At 45.5% G+C, this 11,934-nt stretch overlaps 1 protein-coding gene across 1 annotated transcript; it reads left to right on the forward strand.

Annotated features, from left to right (window-relative positions):
• Positions 1 to 1,440: 1,440 nt before the first annotated feature.
• Positions 1,441 to 11,872, forward strand: LOC121858065 (the record flags this gene model as incomplete). The annotated part of the gene is made up of 7 exons (XM_042354296.1): positions 1,441 to 1,515; positions 5,549 to 5,677; positions 7,070 to 8,032; positions 8,248 to 8,737; positions 8,955 to 9,118; positions 10,488 to 10,607; positions 11,756 to 11,872. Coding segments are annotated over exons 1-7 (2,058 nt in total), but the record flags the coding sequence as incomplete, so codon positions are not given.
• Between the last annotated feature and the right edge of the window lie 62 nt (positions 11,873 to 11,934).

The following is an 11,934-nucleotide window of genomic DNA, read 5'->3' on the forward strand; positions in this document are numbered from 1 at the left end:
TATAGTTTTACAAATAAATGGAGAAAAGACCATTTTGGGTTTGTAACTTAACCTCTCAACTTATTTATATATAAGCCAAGTTAAGGGAACTCTACCCAAAGCTTATACATCTCTCTCCCTCAACAGGAGGCGTCAACATAACAGTGGTAACTATTCAGACCGAAGAACAAGCTACGACTGATGATTTCCTGGACACCGGACTAGGCGTCGGTCCCTCACTCACCCAGGTAAACACAGCACCTTAATTAATTCCGGCTTAGGTTAGGTTAGGTTAGGTTTAAGTGTCCCCCGAAGTTATAGTCAGGGTTATAATATTTTTAAAAGTTAGATTCAATGTTTTGAGTTTAGTTGAAGACTTCCTAAAACTATATCTTGCGCTTGTGAGACCTCACTTGGATTACGCAGTTCATTTCTGATTACTGTATTACAGAATGGATATAGAATCCCTGAAAAGAATTCAAAGGAGAATGACAAGACTAATCCCGGGCATTAGGAACCTTGAGTGCAGAGACAGATTAAAGCATCTTAATTTGCACTCCCTCGAGAGACGTAGGGTGAGGGGTGATATGATAGAGGTGTATAAATGGAAGTCAGGGCTGAACAAAGGTGATATAAAAGGTACTCAAACTATCCAACCAGGAGCGAAGTCATAACAATGGTTTTAAATTAGACAAATTTAGATTTAGGGGCGAAATAAGTAAACATTGGTTTGGAAATAGAGTAGTGGATAAGTGGAACAAGTTACCAAATACAAGTATCATCATTAACACGAATACACTGGATAGCTTCAAACATAGGTTGGATGGATATATGAGCAACAGGGGTTAGGTGTAAACGGGACTGCCCAGTATCGGCCAATAGGTCCGCTGCAGTTTTCTCCATTCTTGTGTTCTTGTGTTCTTGTGTATTAGAGAATTATGCAGTCAAAACAATAATCAGAGTTATACATAGGTGATGGAATTTAGGATCAATAACTTCACCTATTACTTGTTTGTTTATTACAGGTGACGATATGTGTCAGATATCGTCTACTGCACGTTGGGTCGGTCAGCGGGCCAATACTGAGTTACTTCGCTGATGGCCACGATAATGAGATTCAATTGTGTACGTGTGTTATGTTCCTTACCTCTGATGACTTCACACCGGGTTAGAGAGGAAGGCGGGCGATATATGATGATAAGTCATTATTAACCTGTAAAATATATCGATTTTTTCACCATTAGTTATCTTATTATGATAACAATAACCTGTCTCGATTATCGATAACATTTATTGATTAATGTCCTTAGTGAATATGGGTGGTAATTGTGCTAACGTCATCTTCTCTTCCTCTACACACACACACACACACACACAATAGCGGTGAACTGGAGGCGGCAAATAGTGGAGTTTAGGTGCTGTAAATACCGCCTCCAGGTGGAGATGTCCCTCTCTGTCGAGATGTACAAGTGGCACCATGTGTGTTATGCTGTCGACCTTCATTCCATGAGGTCCTGGCTGGCTTATGACGATCAGGTGAGTAATTTACTCTGTGTGTGTCTGTGTGTGTGTGTGTGTAAAATAATAATAATAATAATAATAAACGGTTTATTAATAGAATTGCAGCCGGTGGCTGAAAATATACAAACTTACATGTGATTTAGACAAAATAATATGCGTTCAATACATTTATAGGGATGTACAGTACATAAATCAGGAGTTGCATATTATTTTAACAATAGATGGGATGGTGCTGTTGTTATTATCTATCGGTGCGGGCTCTTATGGGCTGAATTTTGATGTAGTGGCAGACTGCGGTAGTTGGGTGGGGGGCTGCAGGTGGCAGGAGGTGGCGATGGCGAGGGTGGTGCAGTAGTCCACTGCCAAACCTTTCCAGTGCTTGGTGGTGGAGGTCACTGAGGGATGGCATTTCCAGGGTGGAGAGAGCGTTGGTGTAGCCGGAGTATTCTGCGCTGAGCATGATTCTGCAGGCCCTTTTCTGTACCTTCTCTAGCTGACGTTGTTGGGTGGAGTTGAGAGAAGACGACCAGGCTCGTGACGCATGCGTTAGTTTGGGGAGAATAAAGGCGTTGTAGATGGTCCACAGCTCTGGCGTGGGTGTCCCAAGTGACCTAAGTCGTCGTAGCATGTAGAGACGGTACGAGGCTGCCTTGTGTGTGTGTATGTGTGTGTTTGTGTGTGTGTGTGTGTGTGTGTGTGTGTGTGTGTGTGTGTGTGTGTGTGTGTGTGTGTGTGTGTGTGTGTGTATGTGTGTATGTGTGTGTGTAATAATAATAATAATAATAAACGGTATATTAATAGAGTTGCAGCCGGTGGCTGAAAATATACAGACTTACCTCTGATTTAGATATAATGATATAATATGCATTGAATACATTTACAGGGCTGTACAGTACATAAATCAGGAGTTGTTTATTATTTTAACAATAGATGGGATGGTGCTGTTCTTATTATCTATCGGTGCGGGCTCTTATGGGCTGAATTTTGTTGTAGTGGCGGACTGCACGAGTTGGGTGGGGGGGCTGCACGTGGCAGGAGGTGGCGATGGCGAGGGTGGTGCAGTAGTCCACGGCCAAACCTTTCCAGTGCTTGGTGGTGGAGGTCACTGAGGGATGGAATTTCCAGGGTGGAGAGAGCGTTGGTGTAGCCGGAGTATTCTGCGCCGAGCATGATTCTGCAGGCCCTTTTCTGTACCTTCTCTAGCTGACGTTGTTGGGTGGAGTTGAGAGAAGACGACCAGGCTGGTGATGCATACGTTAGTTTGGGGAGAATAAAGGCAGTGTAGATGGTCCTCAGCTCTGGCGTGGGTGTCCCAAGTGACCTAAGTCTTCGTAGCATGTAGAGACGGTACGAGGCTGCCTTGACTGTGTTATTTGCATGGGCGTTCCAGTCAAGTTTGTTGTCTATAGTTACACCCAGGAGTTTGGCAGACTGCACCAGCTGGAGAGGATGGGCACCCACTGTGACTGCTGGGGCTTGCACTGGAGTGGTGGCGGTGTTGATGTGCATGACTACGGTTTTGGTGTGGTTGATGGTGACCTTGTTCGCCATAGTCCAGGCCTGTAGTCTGTCCAGGGTGCCTTGGAGCGATGAGTAGTCTGGTGCGGTGTTGTCCACTGAAACCCCCACAGTGCAGTCACCCACGTACTTCCACCTGAAGTGTGTGTGTGTGTGTGCACAGGGTGGTGTAATGCATCTACTGTGGTAGCATTATGTTAGTGTTAAGGTTCAAGCATTGTTTGTTCCCTCTCGCTTTCAGCTGCCGCCGCTGGCTATCCCTCGTGGCAAACAGGGAAGCAACTTGCATAAGTCTTCACCTGCCAGTGCACAGCCCTTCACAATCAAAACTCCTGCTATGCCTCCTCGTGGCAACACACGTTAACTGGGTGCCTCGTGGGCCCATGCTAAGCAAGCAGGGGATCTAAGAGTAGTAGTGGGCCCCAGAGGGACAGCGCATAGGCCCACTGGCATGTGGGCACGTCCTGGCGCTTACCAACCATTGCCCCGCTGCCTTGCGAATTAACCTTGGTAGGTATAAGGCTACGGGAGTAAACCCTAAATGAAAAATCTGAGGTGGAGCCCCGCATCAGGCTGACATGCTTACAGAGCTCCAACAAGACCCCAACGGCGGTGTAGGTGGAAGAGGTGACCACCACGGGAACCCAATGACCACATTGGCGGATGAAGGTATAATGAGGGTAAGAAGAGAAGTACTAGTAAAGTAATAATTTATGTTGTAGGAGTGTAAAGTGAGGAAAGTTGGTAGCGTGGCCAATTATTTATTTTACTTGGTATTATATTCGTAGGGGAAAACTTCTAAACACCACTTTCACAGTACAGCTATTCAATAGTTAACTGAATGACATGGACACATTAATAAATATATCGACATTACTAGACAATGACTCCCAGACACAAACATGAAATGGATACACTTCCCACCATAAGCAACTCACCCTATGGATAGTTCTGACAGTGACTCATGTGTGACCTGAGGGAGACCTAGCGGCTGGGAAATGTCTGCAGGTGCTGCTGAAGAGAGTGGTTCCAGCGGGTGCTTGACTCTTGTCTCCTGTGGGAGACTCTGCTAGTTGGGGACTCGGAGCTGGGGAGGGAAGTCCCCTCCTGACCTCGACATGTGACGAGTGTGACTCCGTCTGCCTCTGAGGTCTGACTCTCCCTGTGTGTCTCTGGGAAGGAGCTGTCGGTCCCCTATATTTGCGGTGTCATGCCGGCAGATGTCGTTACTAATTAACACTAATCTGGGTTTGCGAGACAGCTGTGTTTGATTAGGTGCGTGGTGTGGGCTGAAGGTTAGTTTCATGAGTTAACACGGTCATGACGCCGGTTTGACTAATTATGTGGCGGTGAGAACTCTGCTTTATTATGACCGTGACCTCTGCTGGGTCAGGTCTTAATCTCACTTTAATTACGAAGGGTGGGTCAACTTACGTGGGGGTACACCTGTGCATTCGGTTCTGTTATATGTGTTGTAATTCTCTGGGCTGTAAGCTATGGTCTGATAAACAATCATTACACGTCTCGCCAAGACCAAAGCTTCCACACCAGAGATCATGGTAATATCTACAATGGCCCCTGGGGGGATAATGCAACCTCACATTTTACAAACAATAACCGCTACCTATCGGCAGCACTTCCTTCATAGTTAGTGAATGAATGTTTTTCTACTGGCTTGGTTTGGTCTAACAAAACTTTTTATGCCTCCTGCCAAGATCAAAGCTTCTATGCCAGGAGAAAAGACACATACACCTTCAGTGACTACAGTATGAGCTCAACTAGAATAGTTACTGAGCTAAAGATCCTAAATATCTAAGAAGAAAAAAATGGCAAAAACATATTACAAACAATAATAGGGGTTACAGGCCTTGCTAGTCTATGTCAAAATAATGATAAGCCCAAACAGCAGTATGGCTGCAACAATGCATTAGGTAGTACAGAACATTGATCAAATGACCTCATAGAAAAAGTGACTTATCTTCCTTAAATAATAAAAAAACCAGTGTCTGTGGTAAATAGTATCAGATGTAACAATGAGATACTTCAAAATACAAAAAAATGCGCCTTCTTTTGCATGTAAGAGTGTTTTTTGGTGTATTTTTTATAATATGCATAGACAACAGCAATGCAGTAGTGTGGCCCAGCATGACTCACATTCTCCACCAGTTGGTATCAGAGACACTGGCAGTACTGTACAGCAGCGGTGGCAGGCTGGTTCTTCCGATGATCCACCTCCTCATCGTCGGCTTTCTTCTGATGTCAGCACAGCAGGTCTTGTCTTCCCTCTTCTCGTTGCACGTTTTTCTTTCTTCAATACCACACCTTGTATGTAATGTTTCCACACCTTCTGACTTCTTTTCACCTACTCCTGGTTTATAATGCAAATTTCCTCTTGCATCAGTTACTATCATATTCTAGATGTTTTTGTGTGTGTTTTTTCAACTCCATCTGAGTTTGCTTTGTAGAGCATCATTTTGCGACATATTCCAGATGTTTATTTCAGTTCCATCTGCATTTCCTCTATGTGTAGGGCATCATTTTTCGCCAATCTGGCCTGGGTAGCGGTCACACTGGGGTGGGTGCCATCACTCTGGATGACGTGTGGGGCAGGATCAGCATCCCGGTACCCGATCTCGGTACCGGAGCTGCAGAGGCACTGGTACGCCCTGTCCCAGCACCCACAGCGGAAATCCCCTCCTTGGTTCGGCCGGCCAGGGTTTAATGTGTGGTGCTGCAGGGTCCATCTCGTCACGGCCTTGTTTCACACGTCTTAACTGCATAAAGGTAAAAAAATATAAAATCTCCTTAATCCTAGTCCAAGGGAGGACTTGAAAGAAATGTTGTGGTGTGTGGTGGGTGTAGGTGCAGTGCTTGTATTTATTACGCTGCTTCTCCTCTGTTCGTACGCGCTGTGGTTAGAGTCAATGCTTGGGCCATCGTCACCTCTTGATTGCTGATGTTGTCATAAAGCGTCGTCATCCTGCCCTACCACTGCATACAGCTTGGACATGCGAAGTCAGGTCATATCCAAGTGAGCTGGTTATCTCCAACATCCGGCTGGCCATGGGGGCGGCACTGTGTGTGACATTTGACAGAGAAAGACAATCCTAAAGGGATGATGAATTAGTTGTAAGTGCATCCGTAAGAAAAAGATATTTACTTTATACATTACGTCAATGTTTGGCGACTAGGGTTCCGTCACGACAATGTTCTCATTAGGCTGAATCGGGGACTGAGGTGGAGCGGGGATGCAAAGATGGGGTTGGTGGAGTGGAGATTAGGACAGGGAGGAGGATGTAGGTTATAAGACATGTTAAGTTATGAGCTATTATAGGCACAGCTTCCATCACTAAAACACAATGGGTACATGTAGTACTGACCGACAATTAAAATGCACTAGGGACACTGAGAACGTTAAAAGTCGCGGGGGACACTGACAAATTATATTAAACACTGAACATATTCTGGGTCATGACTTAATCTCACTTTAATTACAAAGGGTGGGTCAACTTACGGGGGTGTACAAACCTGCGCTTCCAGTCACTGCTATATGTGCTGTCCTTTTCTGGGCTATAAGCTATGGTCTGGTAAACAATCATTACAAAGGTAATACATGATGGACAGGTTATAAGGCGAAACCCCAAAACTGGGCTATCGGCAGTACATTACAAATCTCCCTCTTACCAGTCGTTGCAACACTTGCAACGACTGGGAAGAGGGAACGAAAAAACTCTGCCACCGCCCTTCCCGCACACGATGTAGCCCTGCACATGTGTGATATATATGAAAAACTCTGCCGGTCTCGTATCGGCCTCTTTAGTCACCTCAAAACTTATCAATGAAGGTGACATCCCTAATAACTCATATCATTGTACCATACCTAGATGATCGTCATACTCCATTCCGAGTGACAGCAAAGTAGTAGTAGTAGTGTGTGTATGTCTGTCTGTCTGTCTTTATGAATCATTGTTGCTTCTTGTCATATGTACCTTTATGTTTTACCTCATGCTCAAAGGGTTAAAATCTATGGTGGTGGTGGTGGCTGTTGCAGTACCGGGAGGCGACGGTGAAGGCAGAGTCTCCTGAGCAGCTGAATATTGCTGGTGGCGGGCGCTTCGTTATGAGCCAAGACCTGGATACCATTGAGGGAGGTTTCAACGTCCTTCAGAGTGTTCACAACGACGTGGCTCAACTCCTCCTGTACCCTGAGGTTCTGCCCCCTGCCTACCTCAAGGCCTACGTCAAATGCGAGGAACCTGAGACCAACGTGAAGCCATTTCTCTACTTCGATGAGAGCATGACCATGTTCACCCTAAGAGGTTTTGTCCGTGTTTCTGAGGCGCCATTGAAATCCCTCTGTCAGGAAGACGCCAGCAGACTTGTGATGCTCCCGGAAAAAATGAATTTTGACTCAGCCTACGCCGCCTGTTCCGGGATGAAGGGGTTGATGGCTATACCGACCAACGAGGAGGAAAACACCCAAATATTCGATGAATTTGTTAAGTTTAATGACCTGTGTGTGAACGCCTACTCGACGTTCTACTGGCTCGGGTTTATGGGTGACCTCAACACTGATGAATGGCTGACCGTGAACACCAACCAGCACCTCACTTGGGATAAACTAACCACCGGGTATGATAAAGTCAAAGCAGGTCAGTTGTGTGCTAGTGTAGGCGGCGCTGACTTTCCCTATGGCTGGTACAGGACACCTTGCCAGTACCTCTCATGTCCGCTGTGCAACTTCACCGCTACACCATCGTTCAGAGTGCGGGGACTGTGTAAGGATTCAATTATCGACAGAAATCTCTTCCTTAGGGATTATAAAAACAACAAGCCACAATTCCATGGGCCGCACTTCACTGACGTCTCCTGGGACAGTGACAACGCCACCTGGAAGTTGACAAGTAGAGGCCACGAGAACCTGACGGGTTATATGGTGATGAAGGTCCCCACCGAATATCCTGTCGGCGTTCACTCCTGGATCATCACAGGCGACAAGTGTGTGACGAGTGAGGTAAGACGGTGAAAGCTAGCTCTCTGTATGTCTGTTTGTCTCTCTCTCTCTCTCTCTCTCTCTCTCTCTCTCTCTCTCTCTCTTTCTCTCTCTCTCTCTATTTTTGTGAATGACATAAAAGTACCCCAAAACTCATTAGTTTCTTGTGTCTTCCGTATTAGTTCAGTGTTAGAAGGGAACACTAAAACCATTCTTATCTTATCATATACCTGAAGCTGGAGGTGCTGATAACGGCTTGTGGTGACGAGGAGTACACCTGCAACGACGGCGCCTGCATCAGCAAGACACAACGCTGTGATTTGGCAACTAACTGCCCCGACAGGAGTGACGAGCTGAACTGCCACCTGGCACAAATCCCCATCGGCTACTCCCTCGAGATGCCTCCACCTAAGGATCAAAACACGCCAGTTCCCGTCCGCATCCTCGTCGAAATCACCTCCGTCAGGAAGATCGATGTCCTGGGCTTCAAGTTGGTGCTGGACATCATTCTAAAACTGTTCTGGCGGGACGGGAGACTGAGCATGAAGAACCTGAGGAAGGATCTTAACTATAACAAAGTCCAAGATCTGAAGAAACTGTGGATACCGCTGCTACAGGTTGAGGACGGGGCGAGGAGTCTGGCGGACCTCTTGCTCAGGACGGAGTCGCTGTTGGTGCAGAGGGAGGGGAGCCCCACCGCTGACGACGACTCTAGACTGTACGAAGGTAAAACACTGCTGCTTGACATTGGTTTTTCTTCTGTGTTTTTGTTATTGTTGTTGTTTTATGGTCGCTGACACCAGGTGACTCTCTCTCTCTCTCTCTCTCTCTCTCTCTCTCTCTCTCTCAAATACCTGTCCTAGGGCCCTGCACCCTTATCATACCCTCCCTCAAACATCTCTCCTACGACCTCCCTGTATCCTCCCTGTACTGTATCCTGCAGACGACGTGTACCTGGGCTCAGAGAACACGATGATGCTGTACCAGGTGTATACAGTCGACTTCACCTGTCAGTTCCAGTTACAGCTGTACCCGTTTGATTCTCAGGTGTGCTCCGTCGCCTTCAGTCTAATTGGTGTCTCTCCCTCCTTCGTCATCCTAGATAAGGTGAGTGAATCCTTCGAGGTTCATAGGATGTGAGTGAATCCTTCGGTGTTCATAGGATGTGGGTGAGTCCTTTGGGGTTTATAGGATGTGAATGAGATTTTCGGGGTTCATAGGATGTGAGTGACTCCTTCGTTGTTCGTAGGATGTGAGTGAGTCCTTCGAGGGTCATCAATGTATAAGAGAGTCCTTCGTAATTCTCTCTTTCTCTCTCTCTCTCTCTCTCTCTCTCTTTCTCTCTCTCTCTTTCTCTGTCTCATACCATAGAGTGTTAGGTAAGGTAATTCCATATCCCCTGTCCTAAATAAAAGAGATCTCTTTACAGTAAGAACTGTACTGCATTTTTATGAGAGAAAGAGAGAGAGAGAGAGAGAGAGAGAGAGAGAGAGAGAGAGAGAGAGAGAGAGAGAAGAGAGAGACAGACAGCAGACAGAGTGAGTGTGTGTGTGTAAGAATGGAAAAGTGGGAGAGTAAAAGAAAGAGAGGAAAAGTCCAATCCCCATCAATTCCAATCTTTAGTTTAAAGTCCAATTCTCACCCTTAAGCTTAACCTCATCCTCAAGTTCAATACTCACCCTTAAGTCCAATCATCACCCTGAAGTCCAATCATCACCCTTAAGTTCAATACTCACCCTGAAGTCCAATCATCACCGTTAAGTCCAATCATCACCCTTAAGTCCAATCATCACCCTTAAGTCCAATCCTCACTCTCAAGTCCAATCCTCACCCTTAAGTTCAATCCTCACCCTTAAGTTCAATCCTGTCCCTTAATTCCATCCTCACCCTTAAGTCCAGTCCTGACCCTGAAGTCCAATCCTCACCCTTAATTCCAATCCTCACCCTTAAGTTCAATCCTCACCCTTCAAGTCCAATGCTCACCCTTAAGTCCAATACTCACCCTTAATTCCAATCCTCACCCTTAAGTTCAATCCTCATCCTTCAAGTCCAATACTCACCCTTAAGTCCAATACTCACCCTTAATTCCAATCCTCACCCTTAAGTTCAATCCTCATCCTTAAGTTCAATACTCACCCTTAAGTCCAATCCTCACCCTTAAGTCCAATACTCACCCTCAAGTCCAATCCTCATCCTTAAGTCCAATACTCACCCTTAAGTCCAATACTCACCCTCAAGTCCAATCCTCATCCTTAAGTCCAATACTCACCCTTAAGTCCAATCTTTACTATCAAGTCAATCCACACCCTCAACTTCAATCAACACCCTCAAGTCCAATCAACACCCTCAACTCCAATACCTTACCATCAAGTCGAATCCACACCCTCAAGTTCACTCATCACCCTCAAGTCCAATACTCACCCTTAAGTCCAACCCTCACCCTCAAGTCCAATCTTAAAGTCCTACTCTACTGCAGGAGGAAGACGGAGTGATGTTCACCGGCATGAAGACCCTGTTGGAGTACGAGGTCACGTCCTTTGCCATGACCCCTGTGGATGATCCTCTCAAGTCCGGTCAGAGGGTAAGGTCAAACGAGGTCATCTATGGTCGTTTCTATACGCTTTTACACTTGATTTACGCTATTTACGCCTAAATCTTCCACCGTTACCTGTTCAAGTCTAGCGTAGTAATTTCTTTTCCCCTTTTTTGTTCATCATTCTATCTACGTAAAGTTATACATATTTATACATTCATTCATAGCTAAGTAGTTTATTTATAGTCATAGAATTATGTATATTTACGCACTAACGCACGATATACTCTATGTATTTGGATAATTAAACTACTTTAGTTTTGGTGGGTTCTGTGCTGTCATGGGTTGTGTTGGGCCTACCCGCCGCACAACCCATCCCAAATGTTTGTTTAGGTAAAGATAAGGTACTCGGCCAGCCGATAGGGGGAGGCCAGTGAGACAGTGTTGTACTGATAATCATTTCACGCCTCAAAACCACATTTTAGTCAGTGGGCCTTAGACCTTGGGTGAGGTAAGAACTCCTGCTCCGCGGACTTTGAACGGGTCATACAGTCCTACCAGTGCTACGAGTCTGTGTGTGCAAATCCCCGAGATTGTTGTTAAGTCCAGCGAAAAGTTAACGCACTCTGTAAAGGAATTGATCACTGGTGAGGGCCTGTTTGCTACAAGAGCACTCCAGGCCGGCCTAATAGATCTAACTATTAATTTTCCAGGTTGACAAACTCTCCCTTATAACTTACGGTACCGTGGCGTGAATGTGAGTGACTGACCTATCCATGCAAATTATAAGTCCTGTGTATTGAATTGTGCCAAATAAACGTAAGTGCAATTATCTGCCCGTATCTGTGACCCCTCTATTATTATTATTTCCAAAGGTAATGACTGATTGGTTATGACAAAGTATAACCAATAACTTAGATGGATGTTGGAAATTAATGGAATTCATTAAATCATCATTTATGAAGTACACAGCGCATTGAATGCTGGAAGCAGAGTGAAATTCTACGTAGTGATACACCATAATCTCCTGGGTGAGTAATCAGTGTGAAGGTATCTCAGTTCTACGGTAAGAAAACCGCTTTCTTGCATTTATAACGTAACATGTACAGTGTATGCAATTACGCATTCACTCTCAGGTCAACACCTCACTGGGAAACTTACCTCAGTACTCGTAGTAGATTGTAACATCTACTTGTGTTTCCCTCCAACAGGTGTCGCTGGAGCTGAAGAATCTGTCCGGGTACTACATCAGCAGCACCTATGTACCCACTCTCCTCTTGGTCGCCATCTGTTACCTCACACTCTACTTCGACATTGCTGACTTCACGGTATTTATTGATGGGTATTACTGCTGGCTACTACTACTACTACTATTACTACTACTACTACT

The sequence above is a fragment of the Homarus americanus genome, unplaced genomic scaffold (genome assembly GCF_018991925.1).
Source record: "Homarus americanus isolate GMGI-L3 unplaced genomic scaffold, GMGI_Hamer_2.0 scaffold28000, whole genome shotgun sequence".
Classification (NCBI taxonomy): Eukaryota; Metazoa; Arthropoda; class Malacostraca; order Decapoda; family Nephropidae; genus Homarus; species Homarus americanus.